The sequence below is a fragment of the Chiroxiphia lanceolata genome, chromosome 2 (genome assembly GCF_009829145.1).
Source record: "Chiroxiphia lanceolata isolate bChiLan1 chromosome 2, bChiLan1.pri, whole genome shotgun sequence".
Taxonomy (NCBI): domain Eukaryota; kingdom Metazoa; phylum Chordata; class Aves; order Passeriformes; family Pipridae; genus Chiroxiphia; species Chiroxiphia lanceolata.
In genome coordinates, this window is record NC_045638.1 from 97830708 (window position 1) to 97858658 (window position 27951).

At 41.0% G+C, this 27951-nt stretch overlaps 1 protein-coding gene across 2 annotated transcripts; it reads left to right on the top strand.

Moving 5' to 3' along the window:
- The first annotated feature begins 1059 nt into the window (after positions 1-1059).
- On the top strand, positions 1060-24951 carry LOC116783015 (cell surface glycoprotein CD200 receptor 1-A-like). Of its 2 annotated transcripts, XM_032680215.1 has the most exons (7): positions 1060-1071; positions 6971-7536; positions 20302-20610; positions 21355-21606; positions 22373-22472; positions 22861-22903; positions 24204-24951. In XM_032680215.1, the coding sequence occupies exons 2-7, from the start codon at positions 7452-7454 to the stop codon at positions 24324-24326; spliced, it is 912 nt and encodes a 303-aa protein (XP_032536106.1). In that variant the 5' UTR covers positions 1060-1071; positions 6971-7451; the 3' UTR covers positions 24327-24951. The 2 variants fall into 2 exon arrangements, with proteins under 2 accessions (XP_032536106.1, XP_032536107.1); XM_032680216.1 differs by lacking the exon at positions 22373-22472.
- The last annotated feature ends 3000 nt before the right edge of the window (positions 24952-27951 follow it).

The window sequence follows — 27951 nt, forward strand, 5'->3', positions numbered from 1 at the left end:
TTCTTGGTAATCTCTATACCTTCTGTCCTCTCTGTCTCTAAGGTCGTCCTCATATCTGGAACATTCATAATCTCTCTCCATTCTTTCCCTATCGTAGGTGTGTCGGTAGAGGGGATTGAAGGAGTCTTCCATATTTTCCTCTATGGTTCTTATCCAAGCACACATAGCGTCCACGCTTGGTTCCTCCATCTTTGGATTATATACGGATATCAAGCAGGAAATATATGGTTTGGGGGCACCTTGAATTACCTTTTTCCACATTGGTTGCGTGCATGGAACATTCTCAGGAACTTGGATGTCATAATAATCTGGATCAGAATAGATGATCTCCAGCATGGCCAATTCCCGTAGGTATTGGATGCCTTCTTCTGCAGTCCTCCACCTTCTTGAAGAACTCTTCAGGGACTCCTTAAATGGGTATTTCACTCTCACTGCGTGGAGAATTCGGAGCCAAAGGCTGGACGCCATTTTCTCCCTCCCCATTTCTTGCTCTATCACAGGGTCTCGAGCAATGGATCCCAATTGTCGTGCTTCATCACCTTCAATTACATGACTATCAGCTCCCTTGTCCCAGCATCGCACCAGCCAGGTGAGGACTTCTTCACCAGGCAAGCGCATATAATCTCTCCGTAAATCTCGAAGCTCTCTTGTGGTCAGTGATTGTGTAATTTCGCTTTCTCGCATTATTTCTTGTCCATCTCTCCCACGTAGAATCTTTTCCACCTCTCTCTTTACTCTTCCACTCCTACGTGGGACTGCTCCCACTTCCTCCCTATATCTCTCATGTGGAGGTGGAGACTGGGCATACCGTGGGGATAAGCTTCTATATTGTTCACGCCGTGGAGATGGATTTCTACGCCGTTCATACTGTGGGGATGGACTCCTACGCCGTTCACGCCGCGGAGATGGACTTCTACGTCGTTCATACCGTGGGGATGGACTCCTACGCCGCTCGCGCCGCGGAGATGGACTTCTGCGTCGTTCACGCCGTGGAGATGGACTTCTATGCCATTCACGCCATGGGGATGGACTCCTGTGTCGTTCACGATACCCCGCGGGTGGAGGTAGTGAGTAATCTTCCGCGTGCTGAGATAAGGGCCTTCTCCTCCAATCATTCATACCTCCAAGAGAAGGTTGAGTCTGGAGTGGTAGGGATAATTCCCCCTCCAATTGAGGGGGATGCTTTGACTCCTTCTTTGCGTCTTTTGTAATACTGAATGTGTAGTCAGGATATAAATCATCAAGCGACAATATACCACCGACCGTTTGTACTGTTGCTTTCTTTTCTCTTGATGCTATTCTGTATTCCTTTGGGCGTGCCCCTAGTTCTTTTGGACGTGCTCCTTCCCGTGTAGCCGTTTCTTCCTCTCTGGTAGCTGCTTCTTCTCTTCTAATCGCTCCTTCCTCAGTCACAACCACTTCTTCCTCTCTCGCAGTCGCGCCTTCATCACTTGCTGCTGCTCCTTCTCCCATTGCTGCCGCTCCTTCGTTCACAACATCCTCTGTTCCTTCTTCTTCTTCTTCTTCTTCTTCTCCTTCTTCTGTGCGTTCTGGTTGCGGAGATGGGTCCGCAAGTTCCTTGATCTCCCTTACCCACGTCTTCTTCTTCTTCACAGGGGCAATGATGACCTTCCGGTTCTTAGCTTGAGTCCCGGTTCTAGTGGACTTAGTAGAGATGGTATTGACTTCAAGTTGTGTTTGGACCCCAACTTCTGTGGACCTAATAGGGACATCACTGGTTTCAAGTGGCGTGGTTTGGGTCTCTGTGTCGATCTTAACCCTCTGGAGGTGGTCTATGGCAGCTCGATAAGCATTAGCCAGGCCCCAGCACAAAGCAGAGAATTGCATATTCGGATCTTTGTAGGAAAAACACCCTTCTGCCAAACAGTGGGCCATCTCACCAGAATCAAACATTTGTTCTGGTGTGAACTCCCAATTAATGGGGGGTGACACATGTCCTACTAATCTACCGAAATCTCCCCAAGCTCCATGCCACCCGGGGACTGGCCTGTCTGCAGCCCTTTCCAAAGTTCCAGCGAGTCCCTTTGAGGTGTGATCTTTCCTACAAGAGGGAAAGCAACGGAACCCCATTCTTCCAAGTTTAAGGAGCACTTCCAGTACCTTTATCAATGACAGTACTGTTGCAATAAGATTTATATAGTAATTAGAGCCGATTTTAACCATGGGGATCTCCTTTACCAAACCTTCGATGTCAAAATTAAAGAATGGAAGCAATTCGTTCCATCCATCCTCAAGATCTGGACGTCTCCCTATAGAGTAGCCTAGCACAGGTGTAAAGATGGCTAGAATTATAAGACAAATTAATGAAATAGCCATTGTTTTTTGTTATTATTTCTTCCTGATCCCAAAACAAACTTTTGTTTATATAAACAAAGTTTCCTTGGCTGCTTTCCCAGACTCTGGCAGTGTTCCCAGACCTGTTCCCAAAACAATAGATTGGTTTGCAAAACAACACCGAGCTTGGCTGTCTTCCCGGAAAATGTTTATCAAAACAAGCCAAACTTAACCAAAACAACCATCCTCTGCTACCAAAAATGTTGTACAAGTTTCGAGCTGGCTTCCCGCCAAGTCCCCCGAAACTCGACAACAAGAACCCGCCTCCCAGAGAAGGAAAAAGGGAAAGAAAAAAAACCAAGCAGCCAAAGCTATAGCAAAATATATATATATATATATATATGTATATACTTTACATATGAGACAGATACACAAAAGGAGAATACCACACACCGGGGGGGGGGGGGGGGGAAGGGGGGGAAAGGGAGAAGGAAAAAAAGGGGCGAGGACCGAACAAGTCAAACGGCCAGCCGAAGGCAAACTAGCAAAAATCTCACCACTTCCCTTCGAACAGGCAGGATGACCAGACACGGTCCTCGGCTCTCCCCTCACGCGCGGCAGATAACGGCAGTCACTATAGGCCTCGGCTCCAGATAAGCCCGACCGAAACAGGGATCCACCGTTCTCGAACCTCGCCGGAGAGGAAGAGAGCGAGATCCCTCCCGCTGGCTTTATTTATACCTCAAGTTACGTAAAGGAATAGCATGGAATACTTCCGTGATCACTTTTCTAGTTCCTTCCTGGCTACAAGTTGGTCTCCAGGAAGGCCTAGAGTGAAACCACCACAGGTTTTGTCCATTTTTGTCCCTTTTTGTTCTTTTTCCCCCTTCCCTTCCCTTCTTTCCCTTTTGGGAGAGATTTGGGGTTCCTGTGTTCATATGTACATAGCACCTTAATTGTATATCTGTAATATACGTAAAATATAAATATTTTTAATATAGCTCTTGCTATTCCGTTTTTTTTCTTCGCTCTCTTCTGGGAGCTTTTCTTCTGTAGTCTGTGGGGTTTGGCGGGAAGCCAGCTACAACCGGCTACACATGGAGAAAGTCATGGTAGCTTCATGTAAAGTCAACAAGACCAGGCCAGCTTAAGTTGATACCAGATGAGGCTCTAGCACTCTGATATTCCTGTCACCATTGGAACTGAAGTTCCTGGAATGAACTTCTGTCTGCACCTTGCTGATTAAAATTCAGCTTTACAGCTCCTGCACTTCTTGCTGAATGAGTTACGAGCATGGAATCTGCTGTCAGCAAGGACTTTAAGCTGAGTAAAACCACTTCAAACAGAGCAGATCACAGAGACTGTCAAATAATATCTGATGACATTATGATAATTAACATAAAATAGTTCTGCAATAACCCACAATGAAAACCACAGGCAGAACCTAGATCTGTGCTCTCAGAACTGAGAAGACAGGGAAAACTCAGTCTCCAGCAAGGCTGTGATGGTTCTGCATAGCACCTTAAACAAACAGTGCTTGACTTTCTCTAGTGCTGTGTGGAAATGGGAACTTACTGAAAATGTATCCTTAGTTGCACTTTGTTGACAATGTCTTCATCCTCAACTACGTCTCAGGCTTCAGTTTTCTTTCCATTTTTTCTCCTTTCCATCAGATGCACACCACACTTCTAATTGATGCAGCCAGCAAAACCAGACAAATTTCACTCCTCTACATGCATTATTTCTCCATCTGGGTCATCCTCTGTCCCACTCTGGTCCTTCTCAGGACCAGTCATGGCACTCTGGTAAAGTTCCTGCTGACTGAAAAGGGGAAACACAACCCCCACTTTTAAAAAGGGAAATAAAGAAGACCTGGGGAACTACACACTGGTCATTCTCACCTCTGTGCCTGGCAAGATCATGGAGCAGATCCCCCTGGAAATTATGCCAAGGCAAATGGAAAACAAAAAGGTGATTTGTGACATCCAACATGGCTTCACTACGGCAAATAGTGCCTGACAAATTTGGTGGCCTTCTACAACAGGGTTACAGCAATGGTGGCTGAGGAAAGAGCAACTGATGTCATCTACCTGGACTTGTACATAGCGCAGGACACTGTCCCACACAACATACTTGTCTCTAAACTGGAGAGGCACAGACTACACGATGGATAAGGATTTGGCTGGATGGTCACACTCAAACAGTTGTGGTCAATGGCCCCATGTCCACGTGGAGAGCAGTAATGAGTAGTGTTCCTCTGGGTGTTGATACTGGGATTGGTGTTGTTCAACATCTTTGTTGGCGACATGGACAGAGGGACTGAGTGCACCCACAGCAAGTTTACCAACACCACCAACCTGTGTGGTGTGTTCAACATGCTGGAGAGAAGGGATGCCATCCAGAGGGACCTTGACAGACTTGAGAGCTGGGCCTGTACAAACCTCATGAAGTTCAACAAGGCCAAGTGAACGGCTCCACACCTGGGTCGGGGAAAGCAGCCCTGAGGAGAAAGACTTGGGGGTGTTGGTGAGTGAGAAGCTCAACATGACCCATCAGTGTGCACTCACAGCCTAGAAAACCAAACACATCCTGGGCTGCATGAAAAGCAGTGTGGCCAGCAGGTCGAAGGAGGTAATTCTCCCCCTCTGCTCTGCTCTGGTGAGACCCCACAAGGAGTACTGCATCCAGTTCTGGTGTCCCCAACATAAGAAGGACATGGACTTGCTGGAGCGAGTCCAGAGGAGGTTCATAAAGGTGATCAGAGGTCTAGAGCCCCTGTACTATAAAGACAGGCTGAGAGAGTTGGGGTTATTCAGCATAGAAAAGAGAAGGCTCTGGGGAGTTCTTATAGCAGCCTTCCAGTATCTAAAGGGGGCCTACAAGAGAGATGGAGAGGGAGCTTGCAAGGGAATGTAATGGTAGAACAAGAGGGAACAGCTTTAAATTGAAAGAGGGTATTTATTTAGATTAGATATAAGGAAGAAATTATTTACTGTGAGAGTGGTGAGACACTGGAATGGATTTTGCCCAGAGAAATTGTGGATGCCTCATCCCTGGCTGTATTCAAAGACAGGATGGATGGGGCCCTGAGCAACCTGCTCTTGGGGAAGGTGTCCCTGCCTGTGGCAGGAGGGTTGGAAGAGATGATCTTGAAGGTCCCTTCCAACCCAAACCATTCTAGGTTCCTGTGAATTCTATGTCGTGGGATCCTGGCTCTCATTGTGCAAGTTAGAGAACAGGCTCCTGTGACTAAGAAATAAAGTGCTCGTCACTTCTTGTGGTAAACTTATGTTTCCTGTCATGTCCTGCTGCAGACTTCTGTGACACTTCCCAAGTTCTGCTGCCTTCAACCAGAAGTTGCTCCCAAAGAGTCTTAATGGCATCTTAAATAATATTTTCCTACCAAAAGAATCCATCTGTCTAACTTCTGGTTCTGAATGAATTTCCTGTAGCAAAGATCTTTCATGATGACAATTTAAAGTAGGACTTTTCTTGTTTAAAAGAGAGTTTGTTCTCTTCCAAAATCTCCTCTATCCGACTGAATATTTTAAATTTTTATATTTATGCAGCAATCTTGTATCCAATACACTATGTCTGCACATTTATACCACCTTTGTTTCCTCTTGTCTTTGCATCAAATTTGAGCACCACTTCTTTTACCTTGGAGGCCTGATACTGATTACATGTTCTCTCTCCAGCCTTGTATCTTAATCTCTACTTACATAAAGACCTCTTCTTCCTCTCCATGCCCTTGTCTAAAATACAGCTATGATATCTATTCACACACATTGCTAATTCCAAGGTCAGTGATAAATACTCAGAAAACAAACCAGTGTTATTGAAAATAGCACATTGAAATCCTCAGAACAGTGTGGAGGAGTGTTAAAATGTGATATTGTATTTAAAAAATCAAGGGGGGAAAATATGCAGAACACCCTCCCACAAAAAACTATAGCCAATGAGATGATCCTGGGACCAAGATGATCCACCTAAATTTATGTCTTACATTATTTTCTTTACATGATCATTATCAGTCTTTTTTTTACTTATTTACATAAGACCTTAACTCACACTCCTCTGTTCCAGTGAATATCAATGCAGACAATTTTGGAACACCAGTCTGATCAAACAAAATTACCAGAAAATATCAGACTGCAGTCATCAGTAGAGTTCAAACATGGTGTGCAGTCCTAGTGCCTGAGCAGTTCATTTCCTGCCAACTTTGATCTGTTTTCTGTATTTACTTCTTATGTCTCTGTCCTCAGTGATAATTACTCTGACTCCTAGCTTTCAAACAAGACAAAAAGCTGAACCCTTTTGTCTCCCTGACCCACAGAACTGTGCTGGGGAAGTGCTGTGGCTTAAGAAGGGAGACAGAACTCTGAATCTGAAATTAGTAGCTCAGTGAGGAAGTGGAGAAACAGGTACAGTATTATTTTAAAACAACCCTCACGAGAGTATTCTGAAAAAAATCCCCAAACAAACTGATTTTTAAGTGAAAGATGTAGGCCACCTTCAGTTTCTGTCTCATTTCTGTTGAATAGAATTTAAAATAGACTTTTCTTTCCCCTCAAAACTCAGTTTCTGTTCTCAGGGTCTGGATAGATTTGTTGTTCAAGATGAGAACTGTGCTGCCAGCAGCTAAGAAAGAAATAATTAAAAATGTCACTTACAGAAAAGATTTGAGACTAAAGTGTCAAAGAAGTAGTAGTAGTAACAGACATGACAAACATGAAGAATAAATTTCTCTCTAGCTTCCCAAGAATAACATTTCCTTTTTGATATTAAACTCAGCCTCGCATAATCTCCTCTGCTTTTACCCTTTCTGAACTCTGCTACAGGGTTTATCTTCACTTATCAGCCTCCCGAGGAGAGCCAATGAACGGAAGGCAGAATTGCTCAGTCTGTTTCCTCAGTGTTCGCCCAGGCTCTCAGCACAGGAAGCCTAGTGCTCTGAAAAGTCAGAAGGAGGAACCTCTTCAGCTTTGAGGAGCCAGTTGATCAGGAGCATGCACAGCTAGAAGAGAGGAGTTGGAAAGGGAGAGAAGAAACGCTTGACACTGACTGCTGAGGGTGCACTGGCAGGCAATAAACGCTCCCCATGACCACAGTTAGGTTGGTGTCGGGATGGATGGAGTGACGGAGCTGCCTAAGGCATGAAAGCAGGAACCAACATGAAGATTTCTGGGAAGACTGTGTATATGTTTGTGCTGCTCACCATCATTGTTATGAGATCAGGAGGTGAGTCTAACTGGAACCAATTGGCCATTGGGATGTAAGATTGGGGAATATGCACAGCTACTTTCTTTCTGTAGAAGCTATTCATTGTTCTGTGGCTCTCATTAAGTGCTAAAAATTATGGAGCACAACTAAAACATGCTTTCCCAATATCAAATCCTGTTCCTCTTTTCTTAGTGGTCATGAAGCTGCCAGGCATTATCCTTGTGACTTCAATGTAGAAAACTATTTAGTGGCCCTCAGCTGGGAATGTAACATTTGTCACAAAAAGCCTTTTTATTGACAACTCAAAATCCACATAATCTGAGAAACTGATCCCTGATCCTTTTAGCGTATTAAAAATATGCCAGACAAAGTTTTTGTGAATGTAAAGCTTTTGGACATGCAGTTTCTGCTGAAGAGAGGCTGCAGGTACTCTGAAAGAGGGCAGGAATCTCTTGCATCTTTTTGTGAAGCAGTGGAAGACCCCCAATGCTCTGACAGTAGGGAGCAGCTTCTACAATTTTGTTCTGAGGCCAAGGGGCATGCCCAATATCAAGTTGGGAAAGGCTTTTGTGCCAAAGGCAGTGGCACTCCAAAGCTTCTGTCTTTTACTGTAGTTGACTTAGTTTTAATACTGTTTAGCTACAGCGATTAATGTTTCCCACATACTGCTCACTTGCATTTCTAGAGCTTGTGCTCTTCCAGACACCACACAGCACGCTGGGAACTTGGTAGTGGATCTAGGAATTTGGGCAGCAGTTCCAGAAGCCTAAATTGTCTATGCATAGAGGGAGAAGGCAGATAGGTCTGTGAGATCCAGATTAAATTAGAGACATCTCTGAATAATATGTAATGTGTATGTGTCCATTCCTATTACAGACAGAAGAACTAAACTGTGTGGACATGAGTTATTCCATTCCACTTGGCCAGAAAATAAAAATGTCTCCTTCGTGATATTTTAAAGCAAAACAGATGCAGTCATTGTTGGCAGTGACAGAATACCTGTCTGTAATGTGTGTGGGTGGTAATGAAAGATCCCAAATAGTTACCTCAGTGCTACACATTGGAAAAACTTGAAATACTTCACAAAAATTATTAAACTTTGCATCAGTAACCTCACAACAGATACACTGGAGGAAAAAAACCCTGTCCCTTTCCTGTAGATAAAGAACTATCTCAAAAGAATACTGAGGAACCTGCTCAAGATCATGCAGATAGATTATGGTAAGCATCAGAGACAGCCAACATTTCTGAATATAGCTGCTGGAAAGGTAAAAGAGTATGAATACACCACAAAATATTGAAGAAAATGGGGAGACAAAGGGGAATAAACTTGGCAAAAATTCTTTTTGAAAACTGCTGGAAATATTTTAAAAAGTCCAATGCCAAAAAGTGGATATTTTTCACCCAATGGTATTTCGATTTCAACTTCTTGATGTCTTGGTTAATCGACTATGTTGCCCTTCAAAGAATGTAGAAAAAGGTGTTCAGTTAAAATGTAATTTCATGCCTGAAACCTCCCCCGCCACCCGCATCCTGCTCCCAATAAAAAGCAGCCCACATTTGATGGGAAGTTTTTAGCTAACACTGCTCTTAAATTTGTTTCCTTCATTATTAGGGTGATTCTTCTAAGCAAGATCTAGTGACAAGGGGTTTTTTTCTTCAGAGACCACAGGCTAAATATGTCAAACTGATCCAATGAGTGCATTCTCTCCAGAGAATTCTAGTGTTATATGAAGCTCAGAAGGAACTGTGTCCCCCCTTCTGAAGACTAGAGCAAGCTACTCTAATCTAAATAAGGTCATGCAAAAACTGCTGTGTGTAACCAGGCTTTATCTCCATTAACATTTTCCTTAACATTTCCTTAGTGAGTTGTTTTGTATGATTGGGTTAGTTTTTACAACAGCAGAAGGGGCAGCTCAGAAGCAAGGCTGAGGTTGCTTCATAATTGTTGCATCTGCCCTCAGGTAGAATTGGATAATATGCTACTGAGGCTGCTGACGCATGATCTCTACTAACAATCATGTTGTGGCAATCCTCACAGTAGTGGTAGAGAAAATAAAAATCTTTTTTGGTAATGCTTTGAAGATTTCTAGCACACAGAACAACTCAAGTGGTTGTGTACATACTCCAAAGGAAAGTGGTAAGAAAAGGCAAGATCTTCCATGAGAAGTTCATGCAACAAATCTCTTTTTATTGAAATAACATTCACAGTGTTGGGCTGTTAAGTCCTGCATCTGCAGCTGGATCTTGTGACAATAGATATGTCCAAGTGCTCCAGAGGAAGCTGCAAGAAATCCATTGTCAGTAAGGAGATGTGATTCTCTACGGTTGTTTGGTTTCATCAGTAGTGAAAAACCGAAGTCAGTAACATTGTATCAGTGCTGGAATTATAGAGCATGAGATGAATAAAAGTGATTTACAGAGCAATCTAGGTACAGTTCAAGTTTACCTACATACTTAACCTTGAATGCTACTGCTGTCATTTAGTTTCTTTCCTTAATAAAGCTGGTAAATTCTTTTTCACTAGGGTACTAGTGTTTTATTGCATTTTTACTGTTTCTGTCGTAGTGTGTTTCACTGCTTCTGTCTCTGTTGCCTTCTTTTCTGGTTTGTGATGGAATCTTGCACTAGATACAAAAAAATCATAGCCTAAAAAAACTAATATGGTAATCTTACAGTTGTCTCCGTTTCACTATTTTTTTGCTGCCCCCTGGGACTATGTGCTGGAATCATTCTCACTTTTTTTACCCTAAAAACATCTGAATCCTAACGGATGGGTTTTCTCATCCAAATTCTTAAAACAGAATTTCGTACTGAATTTCCACTAAGCAAAACTTTTCTTAGAACACATCTAAATTGCCATAGTTCAATCTTCAAAGCACATCCTTGTGACACCAAAATTTTGCTGTACTGTGGTCCAAACACATTGAATGCATTTGCATCTGAATGTGTTAAAACCATGGAAAAAAGGAAGCTCAGTCTTGCAAGCTGACCACATACTCCATGAACTACAAAGCAAGCAGATTTGCTTTAACTGTGAATGCACTTGTAGAGGTACGTGCTACTTAAAACTCACAGTTGGTATATTTTGTATTTAGAAGTACAATCATTCATAAGAAAACAAGCATAGGGGATTTTCTTGTGCTGCCTTATCTTTGTATTGAGTAAGAAAATACTAAGACAAAAACCACTATGCTAAAGCTAAGCACTAAACAAGGTATGACTGAGATTTTAACTATATAAAAGTGAGATTATAGCCATGTTTTCATAGCAGTCCCTTATCTGCTTTCTGCAAACTATGAAAAAGAAGGCATACAAGGTGCTGTTTGCAGTCAATGATCTGTTTTTTGTTTAGAATAGCAGGAAAACACCTCTCAAGCACAAATAAACAGTACTTTTTTTGTTTTTCTTCTCATGTGGCAGACAGTAATGCAGAACCAAATAATGCAGTTCAGCATGCAGAACCAAATATAAAACAATCTGTATCTGTTTCTATACTGAGAAGTTGGAGGCACTTTGTTACACATGGCGTCACAATGCTGCTCAGAAAGAAATACTACCCAAGGCATTTTGTCATTCAGTATAAATCCTTTTTCCCCTCATCCATTGCAGCTCACATTCTGCAAGGACAAAGATCTTTGCACATAGAAGTTGCCATACCAAGCTCAAAGTTTACAACCAGGCTGATACAATATGTGACAGCTTGTTAAGTTCAGTGATGATTTATTATCAGCCGAGGATTTGGCCAACGGTGTTTGTTCTCTAAGCTGCATGACTGACACATCATTTAAACACCAACAAATTCCTTCATTAAAGAAGCGTATCTATCCTTTTTTTCTAGAAAGTCATATTTATATTGAGACATAACCAATTTAATTGAGAGTAATCACTGAATCACAGGATCAAATTGCAGTGCTGAAATGAAATTAAATTGCCTTTTTTTTTTTGCAGATGTATCACAAAACACTTTTCATAAACAATTTGAGCACCAAAAAAAGCACCCACTTTATTGAAAGGCTGGTTTTAATCCTGATTGAGGCAAGATTCTCTATTCTAAGTTCCAGTCTAAATTTGTAATACTACTTATTTTTATTATTATTACACTTTGAGCTGCTGAATTTCAGCACACATCTGTCATTCTACTCATCAAGGTCAACTGGTCCTTTTTGTATGACATATCAATTCTTTATACTAGTAACACTATATTCTTCCTGGTTTTAACGAATTTCCTCAAACAGCCAATGCCATTAGTAAAAAGGTTAAATGCAATTATGGCAAAAAACATCTGCTGAGAAACATTATTAGCAAGCTACTTTCAACCTGACACCTCCTTTTAACACTGCCTTTGCTTCCTGTCCTTAATCCAGTTCTTAATCCATCATGTTTCCCTTCAGTTGTCCTTCAGCTGAATTTTTTTCAAGAGGACATATCAAACCACATCTCTTAATTAGGTGTGGTTTAACATCTTTTCCTTCAAAATTAGCTATCTTGAATGACTGCTTGAAATTATACCAGAGAAAGCTTCATAGAATTGAAAGATCGTAGAAAAATGAAAAACTGGAACTGGCGAATGCAAAGGTATATTCCACCTTGAATGGGAAGACTGAAACCTTGGGATCGTTATTGAGTTCTGTCAGTGTCCTCACCTCTCTGCAACATATAAAGCCATATTGAAGTTTGCAACATAAAAAAAAATCCAGCCATGCTGGGGGCACTTCATATTGGAAAACCAGTGACAAAGTGTGTAAGGTCGCAATTTTGGCTTGTATGAAACAGCAAGAAAGAATGACACAGTAATGGGGGCAAGAAAAGCACTGCAAGTGACATGGTAATAGTTGCAGAAAAGAAATGTGTTAAAAGGAGAACAAAATAAGAATTTGACTATGAGGAAGAAAAGAATATCTGAAGATGGGAAAAAAGCCTAACTAAAGGAAATGGGAATAGGAGATATTTTCAAGAAATAATGATAAGTATGGATAAAAGAGTGTGAGTGTCGAACTAACGATTAAGGTATAAGTCTCTTAATGTGTCCGTTTAAAGATACATCCATGCTAAAAAAGCTGTGATCTCAGTTTCAAGAAACAGTCATATGAGCTCAGGTCAGCTATTTCATGTATTTCTATCATGAAAATTAGAGTAGTTGAACTACTTAGTGTTCACCCGAAACACAGGACTGGTTTTTAGCCTACACTCTGTCCTGTTGTGACTCTATTTTCAGAGTCACAAAGCTATGATGTAGAAAAGTCTGTCAGTACGTTAGCAATTCCTACCCTAGTACAAAGCACTTCTATTTATCTTTCACTTTACTCCACACGAGCCTTGCTAAGTGTCACAGGCACTTAGAAGGGGAAAACAGATGCAGAATTCAGTGTTGTATCTGCCCTCTTTCAATCGTCCGGTGCTGCCTTTTTGATTATTACTTGTTATGACTCATATAACACATTCATTCCAAGATACAGTTGGTAGTTTGCTTCTGGTATGATCATTGTTTCAGTTCATTATACCTCTGAGTTTAATATGTCACAATCCACACGGGGTGTAAGGGGGAGATGGTGTGGTAAATTGTTACTGTAAGAAATAAAGATTCAATAGGATGTCTGAGAAACACGGCTGAGGAAGAAATCCCTTTACAGTGTGAAAAACTCTTTAGCAGTTAAGTTTCAGAAGAGGTTGTCACGGAACCTGAGTCATTTTGGAGGCAAGAAAAAGTTTTACTGTGGGTTAAAACCTGCTATGAAGAATAACAGAAGCTAGAAATCTTTCCTGTTTGAAAGCAATTAAAAGCACTTTCAAGCTGTGTAGCTCTCTCTGATTTTGTAGTTATTCCCCTCGAAATTTTAGTGGCTTCACAATCAAATTTTCCTGTTTTTAAAATCTTTCTTTCTTCCTCTGTTGCGAGCAAGTCTCTGAGAAACAGGGGAAATGACTAAATAAGTGACACTGCATTGAAACTGATGCAACTAGTTATTCATGACAGCTGTCAAACACACTACATAAACCACATTGAAAAAAACAGAGCGAAGTCTTTTCCCCCAATCTTTTCAAATTACAGAAATCTTAGCATGACGATAGTTTTGTTATTTTAGCACGACAACATATTTTGGAAACGCAAATGTGAACTTCTCAGCTGAGTTTGTTTTTCCTGAGAAAGGATATATGCATTTTCAAACATAGAAGTGGAATCTGTCAGTGCATTGGAATGTGCACTGGAATAGAGCTTGAGAACCTTCTCAAACATGGCTTGAAGTCTTCTTCAATAGTCAAGGAGAGAAAATGAGGGATAGCATAGTATTATTGTTAATAATTAGATGGATTTCACAGGCTGGAGTAAAATTAGAGGACCTCATCTAAAGGCCTTCTATCCTACCCACCTGTCAGATGAGTCTCCAAAGTGAAAGCTGCTCACAATCAAAATAAAATGGTTCAGCTTGGAGCTATACAAAACTCCCAGAACCTGACTCATCTATTTTCTACATTGTTGTGACAGACAGCATGGACTCTCTGCTCCTTTTGGCTAACAGAAAAAATGATTGCTATTTTCCAGAGTCAATTCATTTGTGAAGAACACTACTGAAAATGAGAAGCTGTTTACAAAAAATATGTAGATATATTTAATCTCTCTTCATTTAATCTCTCTTTTGTGCAATGAAATAGTTAACAGTACTGACATTTAACTACCATCCTAGAGTTAGCGCTGCACAGAAGTGAGCCCGATAGCTCACACCTCTTCAAATCACTTGTTTCCTGCAGGCCCACAGAGAACGAGGCCTTTGCTGCACTGACAACCTGTCAGTTCAGCTCAGCTATAAAATGAGATTTCATCTTGAAAGAAGGAGCTGTGGAATCTGCTGGTTTGCTTCCGAGCCTTTGTTTGAATAGACAAATGCTGACATGTATGGCATATATACCCTAATGCACTGGTCATAAACCAAGCAGCTAACATGGAGGAAACTTCAGCAAAAAAGACCATTAGCCATTTTACATTATGAAAGCACCATTCCAGAAAACAGCGGTGCAGTGACAGGTCTGAATCGAAACACATGTAACACTGAAGCTTTCCTCTTTAACAGTGGCATACTGTGATGGTTTTGGCAGGGATAGAGTCAATTTACTTCATAATAGTTACTATGGGGCTATGTTTTGGGTTTCTGCTGGAAACAGTGTTCATGTCACAGGGATGTTTTCATTATTGCTCAGCAGCACTTACACAGAGCCAAGGCCTTTTGTGCCTCTCATCCCGCCCCACCAGTGAGAGGTTGGGAAGGGACACAGCCAGGACAGCTGACCCCAAATGACCAACACTAAATTCCACACCATATGGCATCATGCTCAGCACATAAAACCTGGAGAAGAAGGAAGGAGGGATGTTAGAACCTATGGTGTTTTTCTTCCCAAGTCACCACTACTCATGATATAGCCCTGTTTTCCTAGAAGTGGCTGCCTGCCTGCCTGTGGGAATTCCTTGGTTTGCTTTGCTTGTGCACGTGGCTTTTGCTTTAGCTATTAACCTGTGAGTTTTCTCACTTTTCTGATTGTCTCCCCCATCTCACTGTGGGAGGAGTGAGCGAGAGGGAGCCAGTGGCTGTGAGGGGCTTTGTTGCCAGCTGAGGTTTAACCACAAGAAATACTTCTGTTTGTTTAGTTTTCCTGCAGAGTAGATATACATCCTTTAGGTTTAGTGTAATTCTTGGAGGAAAGGAGAGATTGTATCTTCCCTCAGAGCTGCTGAGTACATATCCAAGAGTGCAGGCTGGAGCAAGCAGCATAAGGAGGGCAAAGAAAGCATATAGGGAGATCCTGGCAAAGGGCTGGATTGGAGTAGACCCACAGGAAGTAATGGAAGTTATGGAAAAGTTGCTCAGAAGAGATCATGTGAAAAATGTGCAGCCTGACAAGTCACCAAAAGCTTATGGAGTACAAGAGAAGAATGAGGGAAAGAACCTGTTCTATGGGGACACAGAAAGCAGGGGAGATTTATTTTCAGTCCTTTCGTTTTCATAAGTATAGCTAGCAATTCTGGGTTCCCTGCAGAGCTGTCACATGCTAGCATATTGGTTTCTGATCTAGCAAAATATACTTTTAGAGACTTAGATGGTTTTTGGTATGCTCGCTAGAAAGAGAAAGCAGAACATGTCCAACTTCAGTCCAATTTGTCCTAGCAACATCTCTAAATTGGAGGAAATGCTAAACTGACCAGGAAGGACAGGATAGGGATTATATCTATTCAAAAAACTGTCTTTGTGCTGGTGGATTCCATAACTATTTACATATTAATTTCTGAGAATATACATTTTGCAGTGCTTTTAAATAAAGCTAACTCTTGTAAAAACCAGCAAGTTTTGACATTTTCTGAGATTATATTTTATCTTGAAATAGAAAGAAAGGCAAATCCTTTTTTCATCAGAAACTGTTATGAAAAATGGCTGACATTATTATTCATGGTTTGGAAGCTTCCCATCAAGTGTTACCCAGGCCCAGTCCTATTTTGCTTGTGAGTGACAAGAATTTAGCTCACCACAGTTCAAAACCTTGAATTATCTGAACTTATTACTACACTCTGTGGTAAAATGAAGCAGAGCTGTCTTTTTGCATGTGCTTTATTGGGAGAATAGCAAGCATGCTGGAAGATTTCTGCACCACACGGTAATGAGTGAACATCCACAGAAATGGAAGCACTGTAACTACCTACATGATGACAAGAAGGGCTACTGAGCAAATGCCCAGCAGAACTATCAGCCTGGCTATGCCACTTTTGGGACTCAGTTTAGTGGGTATCCAGAGCACTTTGCCGACACAAAATGCTTCCATGCCACATTGAACCAGAGGAAGATCAAAACAGGTGCAGACTCTGCAGTTATGCCTTGCTCTCTTACCTTCTTTTTCCTTTCCCTGCCTTTAAAACTAAGACAGTAGGAGTTTGAGACAGTTCTTGGGAGAATGCTAACAGGCTAATAGGGTCATAATATAAGATAACACTTCCTCCTAATAACATATTTCTGTTCTACAGAGATAAAAACAATCCCTGTTCCACCATAAGAGAAGGTTGTCAAAGTCATTTCAGAAACATAAATAAAGCAAACCTTTCAGGATTTTTAGCATATGCATTCTTCTTCTGTAAAAGAAGTCTAAAGATCATGTTTATAGCAGCATGTATGAGAAAAGAAGCAAATCAAGGAAGAAAGTTCACAATTCATATTTGCGTTAATGCCACTTACCTGCGCTCTAGCAATGAAAGAGTTCAGTAATGTCAAAACAATTTAAACTTTTATGTTTTAAGGCCTCTTTACAAAAGTAGGAAGATGTGTGTAAGGGTAGGGTAAATAAGATTTTTTACAAATTAAGCTGCCATCTATGGAAAAGCTCTTGCCTTAGCAAAAGCCTTCTGAATTGATAACAAGATACAGGGGATTTCATAATCCTTCTACGAATTTCTTGTAAACCTAAAATTGTACTTAAACTTGATTCAGCACACTTTAAGCTGACTGATGTGGCTTCTTATTTGAAGTCAATGGTACTTGATTCATTCAGAGGAGAATATGACAGAAAGGCACAGCAGAAAGCACCACTTTCACTGCCTCTTTCTCTACAGCCTTGAAGTGTGCAAGCTGTTATCTTGGGGACCTTGGGCATTACAATGAGTTGCTTTAGGAGATGCTGAGTTGAGATACAAGTAAAATGATGTTGCTTTAAAATGCAAATAAAAGCGTACACACTTAAATTTGCACAACACTGTCATTCTTGCTCAACATTTGCACACATTATCCAAAAAACCCCCATCTCCAACACACAAGCTGTTTGAATGTTAAGGTTTGCTTAGTCATTTTCAGATGAGGTAAGCCACACTGTGCATGACTCGGAGCTCTGAGACTCTTGGCAGTGTTAAACTAGGAGAGGAAACACTTTGTTCTCCAATTTTCAGAGACATTCATTGAACTCATCCAGAAACTCTCATGAGACAAAAGGCTTCCTTCAGTTCCACTCCGGGTAAAATCATCTGAGTTTAAGACACACACCTCACATTCTCTTGAAATGCCATTAAGCAGAAAAATACACTGTCACCCAAAGGATACTTTATCTACAAATGAAAGGGCAAAAACCTGTAAAGGAATTGTAAGAAGTGAAAATGCAGTGAACTGTCTTCATTTTGCAAGTTGGAAATCATTTCCCGAGAACACAGTCAAACAGAAGCAAATGTGTTTGACCCGGAATGATTCATTCACCTAGATTCAAGAAGATAATGAGATTTCAGACAATAGTATTAAGGTAAAACCAACTGTAGTTTTCTCAAATAGGCCAATGATTTGACTAATGATTTAAAGCTGATGCTCATTAAGACCATTTCTTATAGCACTGTGAATGTTCAGGAACTGGGCTTCACATTGTGCTAGACAACAGAGGTAATAGAATTTCAGATCTGGGTAGGCAGTAGTGGAACAACAAAGTCAGGTCTGGTACTTTGGAGGAAGACTGACAAAGGTTTGACTAATCACACAAAAATTAGGCCTTCTAATCCTTTGTATATCCAGCTGAATTTTCAATTGCTGCTTTAGTATATCTGTTGAAAGGTTTGTGGAGGGGTTTAACATTTTTGGAATAACTTGTGAAAAACTTATTTTTCAGCACAAATCAGGTCTGTTAACTTCTGTTGTCCATCCAGATTAATACATGGTTTGAAAGTAGTACTCTAATTTTTTCCTCACACACACCTTTCAGAATGCCACTGAAACTATTACTCAGCCCAAGGAAAGAACAATGCGGGTTCCACCAGAGATAGAGAGAACTGAGACATCAGTGTTTTGTGGTCCCAAAAGTTAACAGTGACCTATTAAAGGAGGAAGTGAGTGATGTGGTAAATGGAGGCTTGCTTGGATGACAGCTGTGGGTATTATTCCTATTAACTCATTAACTGTTGCACCTAGGAGATTTTGAAAAAGAAAGATTATTTACTGGTAACAAGTCTTCTTCAGGTGGTTATTTAAACATGTACGTACATTGTGAATTTTGAGGGTTGTTTGTTTTAATTTCAGCAGGAGCCCAAGGACACAAAAGTCCCGTTCCTTCACCTCCTCTTCACGCTGGTTTACAACCTGCGCCTCATACTTTTGTTTTCTCTGTCTCACAAGTGCCTCACAAAGGAGGGTGGGCTGCCTGTGAAAGTGTAGGCAACAGTAATGCACATACAAGCAACTCATCTTGAAGAACAGTTACAGGTAACTTTCCTCTCATCCTGGAATGCTCACCCACAGGTACCTTACCTGCAAGCAAAACCTATCACAAAATACTTTCTTAAAGGAAATGGTCCCAATGTGAGTAATTGAAACAAAGCAAAAGAACCAACTGTCCCAAAGGTGGCATCATGTTGAGAGGCTTCAATGGTCAAGGAAATAGTGAAGTGAATCTTGGGCTAGAAACTTGACCCTTGGATATGTCAGCTGAAGACACAGGCAGATGAGGTGTCCCAAATCTGGTCAATACAAAGAATGCAAGCATGACTTATGTTCAATATGTGAAAAAAATAATCCATCCTGAAAGCTTATGGAAGAAGAAATCCCAGGCAAATTAGTTTCTTGGCTAAAAAGAAATTCAGGGACCCATAAGAAAATGAAAAGCAATCCTGAGGTGCAACTTGTCTTGAACAAACGCAATACACTGAATAACCATAATAGTGGTCTGGCTCTCCACCTCTAAATAACCAGTGTGATAACTACCAAGAAGAATGAGAGGACTAGCTCAAAACTTTTCATCTGGTAGCTTCAAATGCGTAGTTCATGGATCCAGAAAAAAAGTATTTCCCGTCTCCCAGCAACAGTCATCTTTTAAAATGTAAGAGTCAGTGTCTAGAAAGAAAAAAAAAAAAAAGAGTGTTTACCAGCAAATGCAAGACCGAATTCAAGAACAAGCCATACTCAATGTCAACACATGTTAACACATCAACTGAATAAGGTTCCTCTGTTATCTCAGCCTATCAAGCAAGAGGCACAAGGATATGGGCACATTTTACACCTTCATAGTTGTGTGCCTGGCACAAAGATGGGTAGGACTTACATTCATGTTGTATGGGAACTGCTGCAGTAAAAACAGTACAGCCATAGTGTGAATGCATATGAACACATTATGTACACTCATAGTGTAAATGTGTATGTTCACAAAGATTCCGAAGATGAAAAGACATCCCTGAGACACAAGACAAAATCCTTCCTCTGCACAAAGCTCCTCCACTGTTATTTGTGCTTTTTTCATGTCTAAGAGGTGTAGAAAATGCCTTTGCCCACAGTTTTGGATTTTGCATGAATGCAGAAGTAAAAGCTGTTTACTCTGTTGGTCGCAACAGTTCCAGAGAAAAGTCATCATCATGTGGCCAAATGCAATAGTCATATTTCTATTTTTTCCATTTTCTGTTAGTGGCAATCGCCCTGTGAGCAACCCAAAGGAGTTGCAAATTTGAAGAATTTGCCAATAGAGGCAGATTTCAGATGACGAACTGTCCAAGGCAATGAGAAGGATTAGGGTCCTCCTTCAATATCCAGTCTTATCCACTAAGAGGAACGCCAGTGGGAAATTTGTTGATGGTATTCAGAGGGTAGGCTGTGACAGGCCACTGGCTCCATAATCCATAGCTCTAGTATGAGATGACAGACAATTTGCAGATGAGCACAGACACGGTTCATGCTGCATGTACCATTGCAGACATTTCCCTGTGAAGCACTGACCTCAACTTCAGGACTATGAGTGACACCCCCAAGCACCATCTCACATGTTCTTCTCCTTCTTTCTCTCCTTCAGGGAACAACGAAGTGTCAGTGACCGTAGGTGACAGCTCAGTGCTCGCCTGCCCTCTCAAATCAAATATAAATATGCTAACATGGAAAATATATCCCAAGGCTGGAGGCCCCTGCAACTTGGGCTACAGGGCAGATACGAACACAACAGACAGAACAAACTGCAGTGACAGCATGAACTGGAAATTCAGACCAGATCTGGGTCCTGTGCTTGAGATACAGTACGTGGGGGTAGCCCAGGAGGGAAATTACATCTGTGAAGTTGTAACACCAGAAGGGAATTTCCACAGGACATACCACCTGACCGTGCTGGGTAAGGAACTCCTTCCCTGTTTACAGTTCAGCAAAGGACCATGTCTGGGCCTGGACATACAAAGCTCCTCTCTTGAGGCACTGGGGAAACATGGAGTAAAAAATTGAGCTTCTTTTTTTTTTTTTTTTTTTTATCAAAGAGGGTAACTTTAAATTAGATATTAGTAGGAAATTCTATACTGAGAGGGTGGTGAGTCACTGAAACAGGCTGCCCAGGAAAGCTGTAGATGCCCCATCTCTGGAAGTTCAAGGCGAGGCTGGATGGGACTCTGAGCAACCTGGTCTAGTGAAAGGTATCCCTGACCATGGCAAGGGCACTAGAACTAGATGATCTTTAAAGTCCCTTCAAAGTCGTGATTCTTGTTGGATAAACTGCCATGCATATCATTGATAATATCTCTGGGTCTCCCTTCTCCTTATTTCCCAAAACTCTGCTCCCTTCTGTGCTCATGTTTTCCACTGCCTAGTTCGAAACAACAGCTGTGAGGTAATTTCCCATATCCTAACAGAGGATAGAGAGAATGGCTGTGGTAAGGCTCACCTGAATGCGGGAAAGTTGTCCAAAAGGAAAAAAGAGACAAGATCTTTGTCTCTTGTGAGTTGGATCCACATTGTTGTCATGGAATGACACCTCCAACCTCATTCTCCTGTTTTCACTGCTTTCATTTTGGGTAGAGAACAAGAACATCCTGTCCCAGCTGCAGGAAACTAACTCCATGTGTCTCCCCTTCCTGGTGCTTTGCAGTGCCCCCAAGGCTGAGCCTCTTCTGTGATGAGCACGGGAAGCCCGTGTGCGAGGCAGCGGCAGGGAAGCCGCCTGCTCAGGTCTCGTGGCTCCTAGAGAGCAACTCCTCCCTTGAGGAAGAAAGCCACAACAATGGGACAGTGACTGTTCTCAGCAGGTTGACAGCATGTGACACCAACGTGACTGACACAACCTGCATGGTGTTCCACCCAGCTGGGAGCTGGAGTAAGTCCATAGCCTGTTGTCCCTCAGGTAAGCTTCCCTTTGTGCATTTGCTGTTCAAAAGCCTATTCAGCTTGTTCAACTCTCATTAATTCTAGGAAGGAAAATCTACAAAAGGTATAGAAAGCTTCAGTGAAGTCCTATAAAGACAAGAGTATCATCCCCAACTGCCTTTGACCAGAAACATCACCACTCATTTCTGTTCTAGACACTATTTCCTAAGAGTTTCTTCCCTAAGAGGGATACACATAAGTGTCATAGCATTCTTTTGGTAGTGAAAACATTGTTGGAAACAGAGACAAAGCAGTCATAACCAACCAGAAGTGGAACATCAGCAAGGTTTTTTCAGATGCAAATTTAAATGTCATGGTAAGAGAGAGAAGCAGAACCAACTCTAGTGTGGCCAGCAGAAACAAGTAAATCACTTTGTTCTGAATTGTGAATATCTGACACTATGACCTCTGGTTTCTGGTTTTTGCTTTTTTTATTGCTTTTGAGAACTATGCATGAGTTGCAGTGCTGAGAAATACTGAATCCTTGAGAGGGGCTCAGGTGTGGCTTAGTGAAAAAATATCATGAGTGTCCACTGTGGGATTTGTGGGATCTGCTTTTGTCTCTGACACAGACTCCATTTGTGTTTCATTGCTGACTTTGCCTTCAGCTGAAGGACATTATATTTCTCTTATAAGCATGCTGAAACTGTGTGTATGTGCTAAAGTAACTTTAATCTTACACTGAAACAATACAGAAAATGAGTAGTAAGAAGATATAACTCAAACTAACTCTTTGTGTTTAGACAAAAAGAACTCTATCCTGTATGTCTCCATTACCCTTTGTCTTCTGAGCATTATGACCTTCATGGCTGTCATTTACTACATCAAGCTCCACAGTAATAGGTATGTATGATAGGGTGCAAAGGAAAAATTGTGTAGTGCTAAAAGAAATTTTAAAGTACTCTTTGTGTCTTGAAATCATATGATTCTGTCAGTCTGTGCTGTCATGGATAACTAAATTAACTTCATCAAATATTTCTATACTGCAGACACTGTGCATTGCACACACCTTCACTGAATAATGCTAAGAAAGCATCCTAAATGAGAAAGTCAGGTTGCTATAATTTCAAGATCTAAAGTCAGGGAGAGAGAGAGACATGAGATGGCTTTACTCCTGAAGACAAGAAAAAGAAACTTTTCATATGCTTCTGACCAAAGAAACCAAGCTGTGATCCAGCCAAACATAGGATTAAGGAAGGAATTTCTTTAACACTTGCTTTCTTTTTCACAGACTGTGCCACAAAACCACACCTCCTGAAACTGATCCTATACAGGTAAGGGGGATTATGCAGATTAGACATCACCAGATCAGGGATCTTCTGGTAGTCCTGAAAACATAATCAGTAAAGAGAAAACAATAGATTTTCACTCTGTGCTTTAAGCAGGTATTATTGTGTCCTATATGTTTGTTCTTAGCTGTTTATAGGACAAAACAAAGCTTAATTTTACCATAATTTTGACTTGGAGCACTAGAGGCATGTTCCAACAGCAAACACTCAGCTACTGCTCTTCTTTATCTCAGCAAGGAGTGATGCCCACCACATCCTCCTGATTATATCAGACACACCAACCACATCTCCTGTTCAAGCAGTAAGGAAGAAGGGAGGCAATAACACGGGTTGGGGAATATTAAGAAAACTATTAGTAAACAAGAAGATTAAACAACCAAATTAACAGACAGGAGAAAAGTAATGTCCCTCTTCATGTCCAGAATGATAATGTGTGAGTTTTGAAGGCCCCTCTTTATCTAGTATGGTCAATCCACAATCAATGAACCAATCAGACTCAAGACAAAACATTTTATTAAATAATGGAAGGAATGCTGAGCTGCAAACTGGGAGAAATTATTGAGTTCCCTATGCTGTTAGAAGCTTCCTGTGTAGCTGAGCAATTCACTCATCAGTGATGTCTCTCTATTCTCTGCTGCCAAATCCAAATAAAAGCATCTCTGTGCAGACAAGATGTGTTACAACTATATTGCATCTGTGCACCTAAAGTAGACACTAGGCTCAAATTCTATCATCAACTTAAAAAGATGCTTCGGCTTCTGAAAAGACTTAGCCAAGTCTAGTTATTACTATTCCTGCTGTTCTGCTGCCCCACCTCCAAGTTGTTGCTGACAGATGCTGTTGCGTTAAAGCAAAATAATGGTTTAAGTACCAGTGTTCTTGCTGTCACATCACGTAACTTTTATTACCATGTCTGTAGACTAAAATTGTATACTGATGGAGGAATCAATTGTAGTCAAGACTTTAGCATATTATTTGCTCTTTCTAGAGAATTAGACCTTAACACAACTTTTTTTTCAGGCAAAAAAATAAGTGGTGTAGAAGGGAAGGAAAAGGAGGCAAGTGAACCAATATCTCAGCTTTACCCTCCAAATCTTTGCCAGAAAAAGTAACACATATTCTTTAATAGAAAAAGCAATAGAGGAGTCTTTTTCTTTAGTTGAAGAGGAATAAAAACAAGAGCACTACTTTCCAGTTATTTTTATGAGTTCATATCAAAGGCTTGCTGAGTTTTGCCAAACTAAACTACTCCTTGCATTCACAGTTTTTGGTTTTGTTTTGCTAGAATGACACGATGGAAGTGGAACCTTATACTACTTACGTGCAGAAGGAAAACGTAATTTACAACTCAGTGTCTGATCTGACAGTGGGGCAGAATCTTCCACAAGAACTGTGTCCCGAAACATGAACAATTCAACAACACTGGAAAAGGAAAGACGTACTTTATAAAAGACTGGTTATATAGAGAAACTTCTCAGAGGATTTCTTCAGATTTTAGGGCAGCATAGCTCACTAGGTCTGTTCAGACACCTGTGCTTGCTGATGAGTCTTTATAGGTCTATTTTTTTCCCTCTGTTTTGCTTTCTTCCTTGGGAAGGGAAGCAGTGATATTCCTTGCAAAAATGGATTGACCCCATAACAGTTTTTCCTGGAATAGATGTTGTGACCAGTGTTCCCTTTACTGTTTTTGCCCTGGAGGTTCTAGTTTTGTCAGTCACTTCTAAATGTAACTTTGATACACTTGACACTATGATGCACACATTTGGGAGACCAGAGGAGTGTTATTTCTGAACTAAAATGAAACACTCTTCAATCAGCAGCCACCTTTTTCTAATTCACACTTTACTAACATAGTGACCCAAGTACCGATCATCACTGAATACCTCAAATAGCAGAAGATATTGGTAGGGAAGACCCAGTTCTGAAAATGGAAATTAGTGATAAATTTAAAAGATCATTCACTAAGAAAGAGTCTTCACTAACATGACTAATTTACTTGTTAGTTTCATATTCAATAACTCAGGATACCATTATAGGATGCCATCCAGAGGAACCTGGACAAGCTGGAGAAGTGGGCCAATGGGAATTTCACAAGGTTTAACAAGACCAAGTGCAAGGTGCTGCAAATGGGTCGGGGCAACCCATGGTATCAGTCCAGGCTAGGGGATGAACAGATCAAGAGCAGCCCTGCTGAGAAGGACTGGGGCGTGATGGTGGATGACAGGCTGGACCTGACCCGGCAATGTGTGCTCACAGCCCTGAAAGCCAAATGTGTCCTGGGCTGCTTCAAAAGCAGCGTGGCCAGCAGATGGAAGGAGGTTCTGCCATTCTCCTCTGCTCTGTGAGGCCCTATCTGAAGTACTGCTTCCAGCTCTGGTGTCTCCAACACAAGAAAGACATGGACATGTCGGAGCAGGTCCAGAGGAGGGCCACAAAGGTGGTTAGAGGGATGGAGAACCTGTCATATGAGGAAAGCTTGAGAGAATTGGGATTGTTCAGCCTGGAAAAGAGAAGGCTTAGCGGTGACCTAATTGTGGCCTTCCAGTACCTGAAGGGAGTATAAAAGGAAAATGGGGAGGGATTTTCTACAAGGGCATGTAGTGACAGGACAAAGGGGAATGCCTTTAAACTAAAAAAGACTAGGTTAAATTAGATATTAGAAGAAAATTCTTTACTGTGAGGGTGGTGAGACACTGGAACAGGCTGCCCAGAGAAGTTGTGGGTACCCCATCCATGGCAGTGTTCAAGGCCAGACTGGATGGGACTTTGAGCAACCTGATCTAGTGGAAGGTGTCCCTGCCCTTGGCAGAGGGGTTGAAACTAGATGATCCTGAAGGGCTCTTCTAATGCAAACCATTCTATGATTCCATGATTCCACGATTTCCACTAAATATGTTAATTCTGTATTTCAGATAATTATGATTACTTTTTCATAAGATACTCTGAAGATATGGCATTTCTCTCTTTCTTAAGAGTATTAGCATTAAGATACTGTAAAATAATTATGTTACTCAAATCTCATAGGCTACTTTTATCAGAAACAGATATAAAATATTTCACAAAACAAGTTAAAATATATTTTCTATAAGAGTGCAATTATGTACAAAAAGGATAAAATGCTTGCTAATTCTAGTCATACTTATTTTAACTACCACAACTGAAGATTTTTTTGTTCTTATGTCTAGATGTTTTATTGATATTCTTTTAAATGTACTTGCAAGTTCACTTTTTTGTATGTAAATTAGCTTACATATCTTAATGCATCTCATATTGAGGTGACTTCTTCTCACCTTCCCAAAATATCCTTTGGGAATAAGTCAAATAAATTATCCTCTATATAATAGCAGTTCTCAAACTTTTTGGACTGAAACATTTCCAGCTAAAGTATGAACAGGCTTTACAGGAAGAGCAAAGGAATACATTTGTAAATCTCTCTTTACTACCTCTTACTTCAGTATTTTCGAAGACTGACTGGGTACTTGCTCTGATTGTAGCATCAGAAGAACTAGATTTTTCCTTTAGATCACAGAAATGTCTTTTGCCACACATTTCTTTTGATCTAAGCTCCCAAGGACCATGACATAGTGCTTAGAAAACAGACTTCTAAATTGATTGCAGTTCCTAATTGTAAACCGATGTTATTCATGTAAACCAGTACAGCTGGTTATTTATTCTCTCTCTAGCAGCTATGAAACAACCACTTTTGTCCAGGTGCTCTCTGCGTACAAGTATTGCTTTTCTCCATTTCTGCATGTCATTTTAGAGTGCAAGGAATCAAAGCTGAATATCAAGCAGCTACAAACAAGTTTTAAAGGAACCTCAGTGTCCAGTGACTTACTAAGGAAGAGAGCCAGTCAACTCAGCCATAATACTCTGAATTTCCCCACATAAAATAGGTACAACACCGTCCAGTGATCTTTCTTCCCACCTCGAAACAGAGTGACATCACTTCTTAAGACTTTTTTCTGTGGACTGGAAAGTGGCTTATGTTGTTCAGTGTCCATAAATGGGGTTCAAATCAGCTCTTGAAGACAGATTATTGCTAGTTTATATGCGATATATTATGTTTACAGAAGTATATTACCTGCTTACCTGCTGTCTAGCTGTAGGGTTTTATGATCCTTTACAGGGAAATTTCACTGGGCTTAATCATGTAAGTTCCAGACCTGGACGTTGCTAAGTAGCTAACTGGTTGATTATTTTCTTTGCCCCCATTCAGACCTGCTATGGGCAGAAAAAAAGATTTTACTTTGGGATTGTGATAAATAATGTGAGTTAACAGTCTTATGTATACACACGTATACAAATACACTCTTTGTACTCAGCAGCACAGAAGGTATAAAGCAGAAAGTCCCTTCCTGCACTCCCCTTTCTCCATCAGGGCACTTGCTACTCCTCTTTGCACTGTGCTGCTATTGTGCTGCAGACATCCTCCACACAAAAGTGCTGTGTTGACTGTTTCTTAGCAGTCAGGCAAGCCTGCCCTCTAAACTCCCCAGGATGTTGCAAAGTCACAGGAAGAAAGTCAGCAACTTTTCAGCTCATCCCGTAAAGAAAGGGTTTGGCTTTAACCACATTTACCAATGCTATCTCTTGCTGCAACATTTAATTTTGGTAAATTTGCATCTCCCACCTTTGCTGCTATATTTTACCCTGACACACACATTCCAGTCTCTTGACAGTTTACAAGTGCTCTAATCAGGCAGTTAATAAATATAGTTATCTTATGACTATAGACAGTCCCAAGCACTGAGCTCACATGCCCAGCACGCCAGCAGATGTTGTGCACCCACAGAGCAGCTGCTCATCTAATCTTTAGGATGGCACTGGAGTGCTAAAAAGTGGATGCATTACAAATCCTGAGACTGAGCATAGTTTCTGTGTATGCATCAATACCTGGGCATCTCTAACTGCAAATTATTTAATGGGAACAAAGTCAAGCCCTTCATCCCCCATCACAGTGAGATGTAAGATTTGTTTACACTGTAAATATTAGCAGAAAGGTTATTATATCATCACTTACCTCCTTCAAA